General features: G+C 34.8%; 1 protein-coding gene across 2 annotated transcripts in view; it reads right to left on the bottom strand.

Annotated features, from left to right (window-relative positions):
- Window positions 1-12,818, bottom strand: part of LOC107492311 (peptidyl-prolyl cis-trans isomerase, chloroplastic) — a 32,461-nt gene extending 19,643 nt beyond the window's left edge. The window contains exons 1-2 of one of the 2 annotated variants that reach the window (XM_052263283.1): window positions 12,653-12,818; window positions 12,063-12,257 (exon numbers count right to left, since the gene is read on the bottom strand). In XM_052263283.1, the coding sequence (XP_052119243.1) occupies window positions 12,063-12,257; window positions 12,653-12,721 (264 nt within the window). In that variant the 5' untranslated portion in view covers window positions 12,722-12,818. The remainder of the gene's footprint in view (window positions 1-12,062; window positions 12,258-12,652) is intronic. The other variant, XM_052263282.1, reaches the window with a different exon arrangement.
- Between the last annotated feature and the right edge of the window lie 4,992 nt (window positions 12,819-17,810).

Genomic DNA, 17,810 nt, shown 5'->3' with positions numbered 1-17,810 from the left:
GGAAAGTCTCACCTTGTCTGTGGTATTTCGAGTAGGATCCTGGGAATCCGGAAGGTCTCACCTTGTCTGTGGTATTCCGAGTAGGATTCTGGTAATGAATGACTGTGACGTGCTTCAAACTTGTAACCTGCTGGGCGTTAGTGACAGACGCAAAAGAGGGATTCTATTCCAGTAGGAGCGGGAACCAACCGGTGATTAGCCGTACTGTGACAGGGTGCGTGCATTAGTTTTCACTGCGAGGATGGGATGTAGCCATCAGCCATGGGTGATGCCTCCAGACGATTAGCCGTGCGACTGACACCCGCATAGGATTATTTTCCCGAGAGGATGAAAGTAGCCACAGTTGATGGTGAACCCCTATACAAAGCTTGCCATGGAAAGGAGTAAGAAGGATTGAGTAGAAGCAGTAGGAGAGCAGGCGTCCCTGGGCTCTACAGCATCTCCATCCGCTTATCTGAAATTCCCACTAATGAATCTGCATAAGTATTCTATCCCTTTTATTATTGCTTTTTATTTATTATTTATTCCAATAATCACAATTCCCCTTTTTTCTGCCTAACTGAGATTTGCAAGGTGACCATAGCTTGCTTCATACCAACAATCTCTGTGGATTCGACCCTTACTCACGTAAGGTTTATTACTTGGACGACCCAGTACACTTGCTGGTTAGTTGAACGGAGTTGTGTCCACTCGTGCCAATTTCTAAAATCCAATTACAATGAATATGATCACAATTTCGTCCACCACACAGCCGACGCACTGAGGAAATGGGACAATGCGGTGAGCCTTCCTGACAATCTCTGAACATCCTTGATGTAGCCTGGGCTCTTCATTTGGAGTATTGCTTGACACTTTTCGGGGTTGGCCTCCACCCCTCTCTAGGTTATCATAAACCCTAGGAACTTCCCTGCTTCCATGGCAAAGGCACACTTAAGCGGGTTAAGCCTCATGCCGTGTTGCCGGAGGGAAGCGAACACATTTCTTAGGTCACTTAAGAGGTCCTCTGGTTGGGTGGTTTTTGCAAGGATATCATCCACATATACTTCCCCCGTTTTGCTAATGAGGTCGTTGAATATCTTGTTCATTAACCTTTGGTATGTGGCTCCAGCGTTCTTCAGGCCGAACGACATTACCTTGTAGCAGTATATTCCCCCCGGCGTTATGAATGCTATTTTTTCTTCGTCAGGTCGGTGCATCGGTATCTGGTTGTAGTCAGAATAAGCATCCATAAAGCTCAGATACCGATATCCCGCCGCCGCGTCGACGAGCGCATCAATGTTGGGTACGGGATAGCAATTTTTAGGACATGCCTTGTTAAGGTCAGAGTAATCTACACACATCCTCCATTTTCCATTGTGTTTTCTTACCAGAACTACTTTCGACAACCAGGTCGAGTAGTCGAGTTCCCGGATGAATCCTGCTTCAAGGAGGCTGGTCGTCTGCCTGGCCACCTCCTCTGCTCTTTTTTGTGACATTTTCCTTCTCCTTTGGGCCACCAGTTTGGACTCCGCCTTGATGGCCAGGTGATGTGACATGAGCTAGGGGTCTATCCCCGGCATGTCGGCTAGCGTCCAAGCAAATAGGCCGCCGTTAGCCCTGATCATTTCCATTAGGGGTTCCTTCAGGTCGTGTGGGAGGTTTCTATTTACGAATGTGAACTTCTCCCTTGTGTCGCCGACCCTAAACTTTTCTAAGTCCCATTCGGGCTCAGGTCTGGGCTTGTCGTCAACCCGGGCGTCCAGGTCGGCGAGAAATACTCCCGATGCCTCTTTGGACTTTTTCCTTAAGGAGAGACTGGCATTGTTGCAGGCGACTGCCGTTTTTAGTTCTCCCCTTATGGATCCCACAGACCCGTTATCAGTGATGAACTTCATCACCAACATCTTCGTACTGATCACTGCCCTGAGGTCGTTGATGGTCTTTCTCCCCAGGATGACATTGTAGGCCGTGGAGTCTCGAAGAACCACGAACTCCGCCATTACCGATCTTCTTCCTTGTCCTAGTCCTATGGATATCGAACGGGAGACTGTCCCATCAGGCTTGATGAAGTGGTTGCCCAAGCCTATCACACCGTGCTGGTGCGTCTTTAGGTCGGCATCCCATAGACCCAAGGCATCGAACACGTTGCGAAACATGATATTCGAGTCAGCCCCGGTGTCTACGAGGATTCGTTTCATGAGGCCAGTTTCCACCCTGGCCGTGATGACCATGGGCGGGTTTTTTGCAACCTCATCGAAACATTGGTCCTCCGGGCCGAACGAGATGGGTGGAAGCCTCTTGGAGCTTCGCACGGAGGATGAGGAAACTGCCAGGACTTTGGCGTCTTTCTTATGTGCCAACTTCGACTTTGGAGCTGCGTCTCTTGCTGTTACAACGTTCACTATGGTAAGGCCGTGCTCACTGTCCTCCGGCTCATGACGTGGCTTCACTGCGCGGGTATTGTCTTCTCCCTCGCGGTCGCAATCTCGTCTCCTCGACTCCCTGATGAGGTGGGAGAATTCGGCTAGTTTTTCGTCCCGGATCGCTTGTTTTAGCGCATCTTTCAGGTCGAAGCAATCCTGCGTCTTATGTCCATAGCTCTTATGATAATCACAATAAAGGCTCTTGTTTCCCCCGGTTCGGTCCTTTAGAGGACGGGACTTCGACAAGATTCCCTTCTCAGCTATCTGCTGATAAACTTCTATGATGGGGACGGTGAGGGGGTGTAATTGGTGAACTTCCTGACTCGAGGAAACGGCCTGGATGTCTTGCCCGGACCGCCGTCTCTAGCGTGCTCCTTCTGCCTTTCTCTGCCACCGTGCTGCCGAAGTTAATTGTAAGAGGGCTGGCGCTTGTTGGCAGCCACGACTTGACTGACTTCTTCATTGTTGATATATTCCTTGGGTACGCTTTGGATCTCCTGCATTGTCCACACCGACTTCGTGGTGAGATGATTCCTAAAGTCCTCGTTCAAAAGTCCATTCGTCAAGCACAGACTAGCTACCGAGTCAGTTAGCCCGTCGATCTTCAAGCACTCGTCGTTGAACCGGTCTAGATATTTTTTAGTCGGCTCACCGGACCTCTGAGTTACCCCGAGTAAATTGATCAGGTGCTTTGCCTTTGCAATTCTGGTAGTAAATTGGGCCAGGAAAGTGCGGCTAATGTTCGAAAACCTGGCCACAGAGTCCTGCGGGAGGCTGTTAAACCACCGTATTGTAGGTCCTGCCAGAGTGACCGGGAAAGTGCGGCACCTGACTTCGTCGCCTACTCCCTCCAAATTCATTCTGGCCTCAAAGGCCATTAGATGCTCCTGCGGGTCTTGAGTTCCATCGTACCTCATATCCGTCGGCTTATCAAAGTGCTTTGGTAGCCGGACCTCGAGGATGGAATAGTGGAAGGAGGTTGCTCCCATGATCACGGGTCGTCACGTTCTCCTCGTTCTTTCTCCGTCGTCTTCCCGATCTCACCCAGCGGCGCAAGTCCCTCTAGATCTGGCGTAGATCAAAGGGTCGTGCCATCTTCTTAGGCGTTCCCGACCTTCTTGGCTGTTTTCAGATTCAGATCTTGGGGTGTGTGTGCGTTGGGAGTGACTTCTGTAAGAAGTTCTTCCCCGGCTCTCGGGAGACGGGGAATAATTGGGATCGAAAGTTTGTTGACGGTGCTCTTGATTTGCTTGCTGGCGCTCTAGGTTCTGTACCCTATAGCGCAGTTCCTACATTATCCTGGCGCTATCGCGCGATGCTTGGGCCAGGCCGTAACACTACACATCTATGTATTAAAGTTGGCCCAAGCTCAAATAGAGTCATGTGCATTAATGACGAGTGAAAACACACGTCCGAAAACCTTTCATTACTTCGCGCTCATTATGAAAAAATGTTACTTCTTCCTCAACACGAAACCACTACACGAAACCGCTCTTTCTCTTCGAATCTCTCTCAAAATTACTCAAACTTCAGTCACGTTCTCTGCGAAAACCACTACTAGAGAAGAATAGCGACAAGATTTTGCCACAAACAAGCAAAAACAAACTAAAGCAGCAACAGAGACTAACAAAGTTATGAAAAAAACTACTGTTCATTTGAAATCTTGCAATGTAGCATTTCTCCTAGTTACATTTTAGCTTTACTGGATTGATTTCCTTTTTTCAGTAGATCAACGTATTCTGATTGTATTTTACAGTATAACTAGCGCTTTAAATAAAATTTTTTCTTATTTTCATTCAGTTCAGTGGATAGTGTAACTAGGGCTTTGAACTTAATTGTTACTTTGTTCAGTTCTTCTTTTGCATGGAGAAATACTATTCTTGATGATTGAAAGTTTATGAAACACTATTCTTGATAATTGAAAGTTTATAACGATTTATTCACCATATGGATTGTGTTTCGTTCGGTGGGCTTGGTGATTCTCATTCACTTGATATTTAGTGTGTTCAGGGTTTAGGGTTTATTCTGATTGCATTTTTACAGTATATCTAGGACTTTGAATCAAATTTTTTCTTATTTTCATTCAGTTCAGTGGATAGTGTAACTAGGTCTTTGAACTTGATTGTTACTCTATTCAGTTAACTTCTATTACATGAAGAAATACTATTCATAATAATTGAAAGCTTATAACGATTTATTCACCACATGGATTGTGTTTGGTTCGGTGGGCTTGGTGATTCTCATTCACTTGATATTTAGTGTGTTCAGAGTTTAGGGTCTATTCTGATTGCATTTTTACAGTATAACTAGGGTTTTGAATAAAAAATGTTATTATTTTCATTCAATTCAGTGGATAATGTATGTGAGTAGATAGTGGATAGTGTAACTAGTTTAGCTGATTCATTATTTATCATGTTTTATTCGGTGCTTGAAGCAGGTTCAGTTCGGTGGGCTGGGACATTTTAATTGATTTGATTAAGATATACATGCTTGTACTTGTCAGTGTATTGAGTGGAGTATTGACCAAATTTTTTCATTACAGCAAAACACAACAAGACAATGGTGACAAAAATGGAGAAGCCACACTATAACATAAGCACATTAAATATATTTATTCACTTTCATTCAAATAATATCTATTTTGTATTATAAATATCATAGTTATCAGAACTGAACCGGTAATCGACCCGGCCAAGTTACTGGGTCACTGGGTCATTTGTTCAACCAATGGATCACAGGTTCAACCAGTTAACCCGGTCATAATTAAATAATTATATAAAATTTATTTTTTTATATCAAATTAACTTATTTTCTAATTCATTAATTAATTAGTATCTATTGCATTATTTAAATATATGTTAAAAAATATTAATATTAATAGATGTCATATAATTATCAATAACAAAAATATGTCATGATTAATAAAAAAAAATTTGCTTATCTTTTTTTAATTTATAGATATTTAACAAAGTTTAATTTTTATTTTAATAATGATATAATTAAAAAATAATTAATTTAAAAAAGAGTAAATATAAAACAAAAATAAATTAAATTAATATGAACACTATTCATCAAGGTTCTGAAAATCGGTTCGAACTGGCCGGTCGAACTAGTCGAACTGTGAACCGTTGCTATACACGGTTTGGACAGAAGTCAAAACCGCAAAATTTAAAAACTGATAATGGACCATCGAACCGGCCAGGAACCGGTCGATCGAACCGAACCGTGACCCAGCCGATTTTTGAAATGTGTTAAAAACGGCTGCATTTTTGGTTGCTGAAAGTGAACCCTAACATCCCTCTCCTCTCCACTCTCCACTAACGGGCAGAAGCGGATTGCAAAGCAGCACTCACCTAGACGGCTGGACCTCGAGCTTCCGGTGCAACTTTCGTCCAACCACCGCCGCCGCACAAATTCCGTGCAGCCAACGTCAACTAGCTCTGTTTGGACAGCCACTTTCTGTCGTGTGTCCAGCTCTGTTTGATCTTCGAAAATCGGAACCACCGCCAGCACTACTTTCTGTCGCGCAGATACTCCTCGCTGGTGCCAGCTCTGTTCCACACTTCCACCCCATCAGCCACTATCTTGCCTCTTGCCAGCCACTGTCCCTGCCAGCTCTACTTTTTTCCAGGCTTCCAACTTCTAACCTTAGGTATAAAATTTGTTCTTTGTGTTTTTTAATTTTTGAATCTGCTGTTTAATTTTTGAACCTTCTAGGCTACTGTTTTAGTGTTTTTTAATTTTTGAATCTGTTATTTTTGAATTTTTGTTGATAGATTTATTGATTTTAGGATTTAGGATGATTATTTGTTGCTATTTTTTAATTTTTATGCTCTGTTCATTTGCTTCCATATATTTTCTTTGATAGTATTTTCCCGATTATAAATTCTGGTTTTGAGTCAAAACTTTGCATTTGTTTTGTCTGTAGTTTGATTTGAGATCAAATTAGATCTGATATGATCCTATTAAGTTCAAACGTGTGAATTTTTGGTGTAGAATTATTGGTTACCTGTTTGAAGTGTGTCTTTCTTGTGATTGGATCTGTTTTGAACTGGATTGTGATTTATGCTGCATTAGGTTCTGATAGTTCATCTTGGGTGTAGTTTTGGGATCATTTACTTGTTAATTATCGGACTTTCAGTTTGGTAAGGATCTTCTTGTACAAATTTGTTATCTTTCTTTAGGTTCCTTATAGGTTTATTTGTAACAAATTTATATAAATTTCGGATCATTTTGAATGTGTTTGTTGGCACAATTGTAAGAAGTATACTGAAATTTTGGTTTCAATTTCAGTATCTCAAAGTCTTCTGGTTCTTTGAGTTTTTGTACTATTGTACATAAAACCAAACTCATGATAAATTAGTTGTTTCTTTGCAGGTGCCACTTTATATTAGTTCTATTGAAGAATTTGCTTGTTTTCCTGTTGAATAAGAAATAAATTTTTTTCTTTCTGTTTTTCTGCATTTGTATGTCAGAATCTTGCCGCAAGAGAAGTACGAATAGTTCCTTGATCTTCAGCGAAATGGAATTGCGAAGAACTCTGGTTTCACTCTGCGATTCGACCTTATGGTCCTCTTCCTAACTGGTCTTACCAATGTTGGGGATGTTATCCCTTTCCCAAGAAGCTATGGCATAGCTAACAACAAACTAACTATGGATACAAGAGAAGTATGATACTATGGGTGTGTGTAGCATATCAGTTTGAATATAAGTCCTACTGTACGACAACATTCATATTTTAAATGCCATAAGATTAGATTAGAACATTCAACCAAGCACTATCTTAATTTCACTTGTTATTATTTAATTCTGAGTTTGTATTTTGATAAGATCACATGATTTTGGTTAATAACATTTCATGTATAATTTTAAATTTAGAAGATATTTTAAGATTTATATTAGATTATAATTATATTTTAGGATGTTTATTTATAATTTGTTTATTATTCTATTCTAAAACGATTTTTCGATTGAACCACAGTTGAATCGATTGAACCATTAAACCAGTGAATCAGTGACTAGAACGGTTTGATGATCGGTTCGGTTCTCAGTACCTTGCTATTCATTAGAATAAAAAGATAAAAATATCTTAAATTTGCATGACTAAAAGAATTAATACATAAGTTATTAATTAGGATATATCTAATAGTTAATAATATATTTATTAAAAGATAGAACATAAGACCAAAAGTAACCTTGTCCCAGTGGTGGCAGGCTTTTTTTATAACTTGAATGTTTCAAGTTCGAATCCCAGCGCGAGCATATGCTCCAAATTTTTGAGATTTGAGTGTGCACGTGCTGATGTCAGCGGGTCAACCAGTCCAGTTCAATCCTTTGTTTAGACCGGGTTTGATCGGTTCATATGCTTATCCAGTTAGATTATTAACCCAGACCGATCTAGGGTCTAGTTCACTGGTTTTCCGGTCGAATCGGTCGGTTCGGTCTAAGTTTGATAACTATGATAAATATATCCTCACATTCTATTTCAAAACTTGCAGAAAACTTATGATTACAGATGCCAAACAAAGGCAATAGCAACATGTTCAAGAATATGAGTCAAGAAAAGAAAGATATAGTTGAACAAATGGGATTTGGTGCCCTAGCTCATGTCTCGAAAATGAATGTCTCTCACGCCCTCTTGAGAGAATTGATTGATTGCTTTGATGACTATAAGGGATGCTTGAAAACTCTCCAATGAAAAATATACATAACTCTTCGCATGGCAGTAATACACTTTCCACTTCCTACTTACTTTCGGTTCATTGGTGTACAGAAAATTAAACTGAGCCTTTTTGCTGATTTTTTGCTATTAAAATATTGTAAGAAATCGTTTTGATGAAAAAGTTGATTACACCAAACTGAATCCAGAAGATAAGGCGATATTTGACAGCATCAAAAATACTACGTTGGCGACTTTGACAAGGTCTGTTCTGGATATAAGTGTTGAAGGGGAGGAGAACTGGCAAAAATTCAAGAGGACTTTTGTCGTCTTTGTAGAAAAGTGCTTCTTGCTGCCAACGCTGATAAGCGTGGCCTCCCCAATCCATAAGCCGCCTATCTTTCATGTAGATAACATCTGAGAGTGGGATTGGGCAAAACATGTGCTCAACTTCTTGATGAAAGAAATTGAAAACAAGAGAAAGGGAACGAAACAGTCCGTTGATGAGTGTGTTTTTGTTCTGATGTTGATATACTTCCATGAAACCAAGTTCCCTCGCTCATTCGGACCTGATGCTCCCCCAGCACCATGGGTGGCCCATTGGACAAAGCAAATGATGCTCGACCGAATTTTGAAGGAAGCAACAGACCCATTGGTAAATTAAACAAAAAATTCCCCCTAAAATTTCGTTTCAAATGCTTCTAAAATACTCTGCTAACTAAATAAACTTGTGTTTTAGGTCATAATTAATTTATTTCTCCTACTTGCAATTGTTAGTGTTTTCATTTGAATCTTTGTGCATTCAGAAACATTTTTCTTGATGATTAAATATTTGTCACGTTTTATTCACCATATGAATCTTGTTCGGTTCGGTTGGCTTGCTCCCTTTGGTTCACCTGATTGTTAGTGTGTTCATTTGAATCCTTTGCATTAATAAATATTTTTCTTGATTATTAAATACTTGTCACGTTTTATTCACCATATGAATCTTGTTCGGTTCGGTGGATTTGCTCTGATTGTTAGTGTGTTCAATTGAGTCCTTGTGCCTGTAAAAATATTTTTTGAATCATTAAATAATTATCACATTTTATGGCATTTTATTCAGCACATTACTATCGTTCGATTCAGTGGGTTGCTCATGTTGATCCAACTGATTGTTACTGTATTTCTCATTAAATAAATTTTTGTTTTAGGGACATCTTTATAGAAAGAAAATAAAGAAGGAAAAAGCAAAAACAAAGAAGTTAGATAAGAAAGAAAAAGGAAAGAAAGAAAAAAGAAAATTGCTGATCTGGATTCTTCTTCGGAAGAAGAAAGATTTTCCGAATCTGATAAAACACCACCAACAAAGAGAACAAGACAAAAGAGGATGGTTAAAAAACAAAAGCTTGTTGAGACAGATTCAGAAAAAACAAGTGAAACTAAAAGCAGTCCAACAGATTCAGAAAGCAAAAGTGAATCCGAAAACCAGTAAGTTTGATCTTCATATTGATTTCATTTAACTTGTATTTTCTTAAAGTTGTTCTTATGCGCTTGTTCTTATGTATTGCAGAGAAGAAGAAATTGAAAAAACTGTCACAAAGAAAAGAAAACAACCAAAGAAGGTGGTTAAAAAACAAAGCAAAAAAAGGAAGCATGCGCCGACAGATTCAGAAGGCACAAGCAAATCTGAAAGCCAGTAAGTATTGGGTGATGTTCATTTATATGATTGTATGATATTCATCTGGTTTAGTTTTGCATTTCCTTGCTGAAAATTTTTTATGTATGCTTATTAAGTAAATTACAAATGTGATATTGTTCAGTGGAGTTGCCCAAGTTGAACTCTTTTTAATCCAAAAATATTTTTCTTGATGATTGAATGAGTATCACATTTTGTTCAGCATATGAATTGCTTTCAGTTCAGTAGTCTTTCTAAATTCGATGTGTTTGTCTATCTTGCAGAGAAAAAGAAATTGAAAAAACACCCATAGTAAAAAGAAAACAACCGCAGAGGGTGGCAAAGAGACAAACCAAATTTGACAAGGAATAAGTTTCTCGAATTATATTTTCTTTTACTTTATTGATGCTTTTGTTTTAGGTTCCTTGGTACTTATTTTATGAACTTTCAGAACTAAACAAGAAAAAGACAATGCCGCGGAAAGAAGAAGACAAGTGTTGGAGACGATAGGAGAAAAGAGATAAAAAAAAAAAGAAATGATGGAGCTCATACAGCATACGTTGCTCCGGATCAGTTTGACTCGACGGATGCGCAAAATGATTTCTCTGAGACGTAAGATTCAATTTCTTATACCAAGTTATTTTTCTTTCTTTGCTAACTTTTGCTAGATCCTTTTCTAATTCCTCTGGATTCAATTACTAATATGTATTTATCTTGCTTAGATTGTCGATTGTAAATCTAGATAGCGAACCTCTCTTACAGACTCAGGCAAGCTCCACACCGTCCGTAAATACCCCAGACAATACCAGGTAAATTGGTTTATTGCAGGCTTTACTTTTGGTTCAGTGGTTTCCCAAAATGAATTTCATGTCTTTCTACCCTAAACCCTAATGAACCATAAACACTAAACCCTGAATCCTGAACCAATAAACCCTAAACCTCTAAACCTAACCCCTAAACCCTAAAATCCTAAAACTTAACTCCTAAACCCTAAACCCTAAACCCTAATCTAGGTTTCTAATTTTAATATAGTTCTAATTTTAATTTGTTATCTTTTTTTAGGAAAAATACCTTGGAAAGCCTGGTAAAATATTTTAGAAAAAAGAAAATCCATCCAAAAAAGAGTTTTAAAACTCCACAAGTGTAGGTTAAAAATATTTATGTTACTCTTTTAGATGTAGGTAATAATTTTTGTTTAATTAATCACACGGAAAACGTGTTTAAATGTCACTAGCACTACACCTGATTCTGAGCTACAAAAATCATTGAGGATCGACAAAAAACTCATTCTAAACCTTTGGAAATGTGAGTTTTTCAATATGTAGATTCCCGTTTTTCATAAAAAAATTCTAATTGTTCAACATTAACTTCTTCATTGTTTACATTCCTTAGATCTTCTCTTGCGTTGTCTCTTTCAAGTTCTGTTCAGGAAGAATTGATCAAAGATGACTTTATCTATGTCCCTCCAGAAAGTCAAACACAACAAACTTCTGATAATGAGTAAGTTTATAAATATTTATTCATCACGTGAATCTTGTTCGATTCAATGGGCTTTATAATTTTAAATCACTTGATAGCTAGTGTATCCTAGGTTTAGGGTTATTCTTATTGCATTTTCACTTGATAGTTAGTGTCTTCAAGATTTAGGGATATTCTGATTGCATGCAGCAATGCTTTTCTAGCTGTTTCATTATTTATCATGCTTTATTCAGTGCATCAAGAGAGTTCGGTTCGGTGGTCTCATAATTTTTTTTATTAATTTTGATAAAATATGATAATAGTTTGGGGTCTTTATTGAACTATTTTTTGTTTAATGCAGCAACCTTTTGAAACCGCAACAGCAGCCTTGCGAAAAAACACCGGCACAACAATCCGAACAACAAAAGCAGGCTGCTGAGGAATCTTCACTAAGGAATACGGAACCAAAACTTTCAATTAATGTGTAATTAAATTTTAATTAATATCATTTTTTATAATCTTCTAGTCTAACTGTTAATTAGAATTCTTTTTATTAGTTTTAATGATACAGAATAATAAATTTGTCTCATTGCTGAAATCTTTTCTATTTAATGCAGCAACCCTCCCAATTAACAACAGCAACAAAAAGTTCCAGTGGCACGGCAATTAAAAGAAGAAGCACATCTTAAATTGTAAATTTGTATCATTTCGATTCACTGGGTTGTTTCATATCATTGTTTAATATAATTTCAGGAATAAGTTGTTCCTATAACTAATTTAGTACCAAGTATATAATTCACCTACAAAAAATAAGCAGAAATAAAAGGTTTGAGATCCCCCGTTAGGTGTTATCTTTCGAACCACAAGTTTTAAATGAGATACTCACATTGTTTTCTGTAGCATTGACACAGACCATGGTCCTATATCTGATCGATTTTGGATCGGATTGTTGCAAAACAGAAAACCTTAGGGCATAATGTGATCTTGATGCCAATCCTTTGCTATGACCAAGCTGTAATCCGCTACTGCTACCTACCATACTAGGCCTAAGAACCTTAGCCACATCTTGGCTATAATTACCCTGGAAAGCAAACAAAAAAAGAAATAAACTTTTACCATTACTTAGTGTAAACAAAGTCACAAACGGTTGCCATGCTTCATGCTTGGAACCCGAACATCTCATATGATCATAAAGGCATATACTTAATCACTCACTACCATTTTGTGCACTCAATTCTTTTAAGGGGAAAAAAAATCCCTTTCAGACATCATATTGAATAGAAGCTATGTGGGTGGTTCCAAAGGCAATAAAAATTTGATGTTTAGCAGTGTACCTGATATCATAGCACCTGCCCCTCAAGTTAAGGCACGATTTTTAACAAAACTTGCAGTTCAGAAGTGAAAGAACATTTGAGAGTTGAAAGGGGAAGTTTGCAGAGATTAAAAAAAGGAGTGAAAGTAAGTAAGAAAGTAAACCTGGATATGGCGAAACCATGGAAGACGGTTGTGGGTATGGATCAACTGCATTGAAAATGAAGAGGCCATGGCTTAACACAGTCGATGGAGCAGAAAAAAAGAAAGAGCTTTGTGCGGGGGAAATGGCGAAGGTGTTAGCCTTTCACAACGTTCACCGAATCGTAACATAGATGGATTAAGCTCATTAAATTAAAACTTATTACAGGGCAAGGAATTTGATTAAGGGTAGGCGTGTGCATGGCTCGGCCCGATCCGAAGATCTGGTCCGGTTTCGAACATTTTAGGGACTAATTTGGTGTGATTTTACTGGGTCTATGGCCGGGTAAGGATCTCAAAAATAAACTCGGTTATTATTTTGGATCGGGTCCGGGCCATAGTTCGGGTCACCCGAAATCGGCCCGGTGGCCCGCTCATCATATACAATTAATATTTTGTGTTTTTAGTGATAGATGATGGTTATTCTTATGTGGAATTTAAGTATTGTAAACCTTGATATTTTGTGTTATTAGTTATTATAATACTATAAGTTAATGTTTTATGTTTAAAATGCATAAGATTTTAGACTAATTAATGCATAATATTGTATTATTTGTATTGATTTAAATATTTGGTGTTATTAGCCAATATTAGTATTGATTATGGTTATGCTTTAATTTTAGAGAAGAGTTGGTTCTTGTTACATTTTTCTAAGTGAATTTTACCATGTCAAATAATAGTTGGAGTATTGAAAATTTGGATATTTTCACATGCTAGCTTATAAGAAGGTATTAAGGTAATATAATGTTAACGACCCGATTTTCATCCGATTTTTACCCGGTATAATCGTGGCCCGAAAGTGTATAGGTTTTATCGGGTCTAATAAATAGACCCGGTATATATTTCGGGTCGGGTCTAGGTCACATCAAACCTGGTTTTACCCGACCCATGCACACCCCTAATTAAGGATTCAGTAACAAAATATATTTTTAAAATTTTTTTAATAATTATTAAATAATTTTTATTTAATTATAAAATTTATTAGCTATTTACCAAAGAAAAAAATACTTTTAAAATTTAAAAATTATATGAAATGAGGGTATAAAAATTTGTTGGTGACAATGATAATGATGGTGATATTGATGAAGATGAGTGTTTGTTCATTGTAACTGAAAATTTATGATGATGTTTGACGAGTGAAAACTCATTTTGGTTCCTAGAATTTTTGACCGGCTTTAATTTTGACTTCTAAATTTATAGTTATTCAATTAACATTTTTAAATATTGGGTCGTGCCTCATGGTTGTCCCTATAGTTATTTTCGTTAACTGAAATTTGATGTGATATGTTAAGTTGAGAGAATGTGTATCCATGTGGCACCCACTTTGTTAGAATAGATGTGTGATGAGTGATTTTTGTTAACTAAGATTTGATGTGACACGTTAAGTTGCCAGAGTGTGTATTCATGTGGCACCTATCTTGCCAGAATGGATGTGTGATGAGTGAATGATGTGGCAAAAGTTGAATGAACTCAATTTGCATTCTTCTTTTTCCAATACGTTCCAGACTTTGTTGGAAAAATTGAGTTCATTCAACTTTTGACAGATCATTCACTTATCACACATTCATTCTGAAAAACTGGGTGCCATGTGGATACATACTCTGTCAACTAAACGTGCCACATCAAATCTCTGGTAATGGAGATAGTTATAGGGGCAAACGTAGGACACGATTCAATATTTAGGGGTATTAATTGGATAACTATAAATTTGGAGGTCAAAATTGAGGCCAGTCGAAAATTTCAAAGACTAAAATGGATTTTAACTCGATATCGTTAGTAGCCATATTTTTTTTTCATCATAATTTTAAAGTTTTTAACTGAAATAATTATTTTAACATAGGGTGTATTTGGCAAAATTTTGAAAAGGATAATGTGCATTTAAGTTTTTTTGAACGTTATTATTTTATGTTTAGCAACTTTTTTTTCTTTAAACATTAAAGTGATTTTGCACGTTTATTTGAAACAAGAAATTATTACTTCTGCATTCACTTAAACATGGTTTACTTTTAATTATCATTATCTGTTTTAATAGTTTTTTTAAAAGAATTTTTAGATTTGTTTCAAGTCATTAATATTTTAATTTTTTAATCAATTTTTAGTATTTTTTATATTTTGATTTTTTTATTTTTATTAAATTTGTTACTATAATTCTATATAACATGAATTATTGATCTTATTAAAAATGATAAAGTAAATAAAAAAACTAATAATACATAATAATAGAGTCATAAGTAATAAAATTTTACATTCTAAAATAATACTAAATAAAACATACTGAGAATACTAAAAAAATTATAGAATATTTTTTGTTTGACATTATAAAATTTATTATTGTAATTCTTGTTCATTATTTATTATTCTAATTTGTTATAATATGTATTATTGTTCCTATTAGAAATGATAAATAAAATAAAAAATTAACTATAAATAATAATAAAAATATAATTAGTAAGAAGTTAGAATTCAAAATAGTAAACAAAACAAGATTATTGAGAATACTTGTAAAAAATAGTAAAATATGTTATTTTATATGTTATTTTTAATTTAATAAATAAATATTAATTTTTATTATAAAAAATATTTAAAAATTTATCTATTTATTATATCAAAATCAATTTTAGTATAGAATTATCAAACATAAATTATGTTGGTACAAATAAACTTCTACTCAAATTTAATTCTACAAAATCACTTTTATTTAAATTCTAATCCTACAAACTATAACTCAAACACATACATAGTACTTTGATATTGATTGATCACTTTGGATTCTACTTTATAATATGTATATAATTTGAAGTATTAGGTGTGATGAGATGGAAGAAAATGAAGAGAGAAATTTTTTTATTTTAGAAAGAGAAAAAAGGTTTTGCGAAAATAGAGGAGCTATGTTAAAAAAGGGAAGGCTGAACACGGAAAATAATCAACTTTTGTTTATAGACAATGATAGAAAAAAAAGAAATAAAAGAAAGGAGGATTATTATTTTCATATTTTCTTTTTTTTCACATTTTTTTTCAACAATCACTATTGTTATCATTGTATTTATTATCGCACTACTAACATATATTAGAATCGACTATTATTTACTTGGACAGAAGTTTCGATGGATTCCATCAATGGTGGCTCTGCCCAACAGCGGTGACGACGACCACCACAACGGCTCCTGCTCTCCTTTCTTGTCGCGGTTCTTTCTCCGTCATTGAACAGTGTTGACGGCGATATATCTCTTTTTCTCACGCTTGTTCTTGACTTGGCGGCGACACTGAAAATGACGAACAGCGACGGCCTAGCGACTCCACATACGGTGACAGCAAGATGCAGATGAACGACGATGAAGACGGTGCATGCAGAGACAGCCCGTGAAGATGACGACGACGGCAGCTTTTCGTGGCTGTCGTGCTCTTCTTTCCAGCGACATTAGCGGCGACGGGGAGGGGCTAGGAGCTAACGGAAAAAAAAATGAAAGAAAGAGGGGACAAAATACAAAAATAAAATTTTGAAAGAGTTATTTGTAAAAATATTTAAATATAAATATAATTATTATATTATTAATTAAAGCTTTAAATTTTAGCTATCTATTTAAAAATTCAATACCATAATTTATAGAGAATCTTAAATTATAAAAGACTAGAATATACTTTTTTCATTATAGAAAGCTCCATCCAAGAAGGAAATAAATAAAGGAAAGAAAGAAAAAAAAGAAGAGAGAATGATAGAAGTAAGAGAAAGAAAATGAGGAGAGAGATGAGAGAGATGAGGGCTTTTTTATATTTAAATTAAATAAATTTAATATTTATCAAAATATGTTATTTATAGAGCATTTACTAATTTAAATATGTGTTCACATATCAAGTATTAAGACACAAAAATAATAAAAAATATAATTCGGTGACTCATCAGTACTCGAAATAAGTAATTATAGAAATCTAATTGAAAAAAAATATAAAACTTAATTAAAAATTTAGTAAAATAATAAAAGTTAATAAAATAATTAAACTTAAATTATAATAATTTTCTTAAAGTTTATGTAAAAAGAATAACTTTTATTTTATCAAATTTAACATGTAATAATAATTATGTTATTAAACTGGTTTAATTATTTTTTATTTTTATAGTTTTACCAAATTTATAATTAAATTTTTATATATTTTTTTAATTGGATCTCTACACTATTTTTAATTTTATAACTAGGTCCTTCATAGTATAAAAAAATATTAGAGTTAATTGAATATTTCTTCGTAAATTAAAAGTATTCATTATTAAAATTCTAATTAAATCTAACCTTATATATTTTAAGAGAAATATTCTATTAATTTTGACATTTTTAATATGAAAATGGTCTAATTTTAAAATAAAAATAGTGTAAGGATCTTAAAAAAATGAGTATAAAAATCTAATTAAAAATTTGATAAAATTATAAAAACTAACATTCAATAATTAAACCTATTAAATTTGATTTAGTATAAAAATTATAAATAAATAAATAAATAATCTCAATAAAATGACTTATAAGTAATGATAATATATTTTGTGAAGCTAGCTAACTAGGGAAAAAATAATGAATTTATTAGTGGCTTTCTTCTTTTAAAAATTGGCTGAGATAAGAGAGAATATTATCTATTATTTAATTAGTATTTTTATTTTAAAATGATATATGATTTTTTTTTTTTACTTTAACTCTTAAATAAATAATGGTTTTACTTGTGTAACTATTTTAGTTAAAAAAAGGTATACCATAAATATTGTAACAAGTGGAGTTTCCATTAGAATAGTATGAGGTAATGGATACTTGGATAATTGTAATAAATAATATAATAATGTTTAGCGGGTTTTGCTAGCAGGGAACATATTAAAGTTGTGATTAATAGAAAATTTTCAATTTTATTTAATTTTAGTAAATGTATAGTAAATATATTAAAAATTTATATTTTATTTAATTTTTATAAAAAATAATTTAATGTATAAAACCTTAATATGTGTCTTATCAGTTAAATCTTTTGTTTAAAAACAAAAAAATTAATTTTATTATATTAACAATGCAGATTTTTTTATATAATTATTTAATTATATTCGTTTTTTAAATACTATTCATGTAGTGGGTGTAAAAAGTTTTTTTTATGC

Source organism: Arachis duranensis, chromosome 6 (assembly GCF_000817695.3).
Source record: "Arachis duranensis cultivar V14167 chromosome 6, aradu.V14167.gnm2.J7QH, whole genome shotgun sequence".
NCBI classification, from domain to species: domain Eukaryota; kingdom Viridiplantae; phylum Streptophyta; class Magnoliopsida; order Fabales; family Fabaceae; genus Arachis; species Arachis duranensis.
Note: the sequence above shows the minus strand (reverse complement) of the source record. Positions and strands in the feature narration are given on the sequence as shown.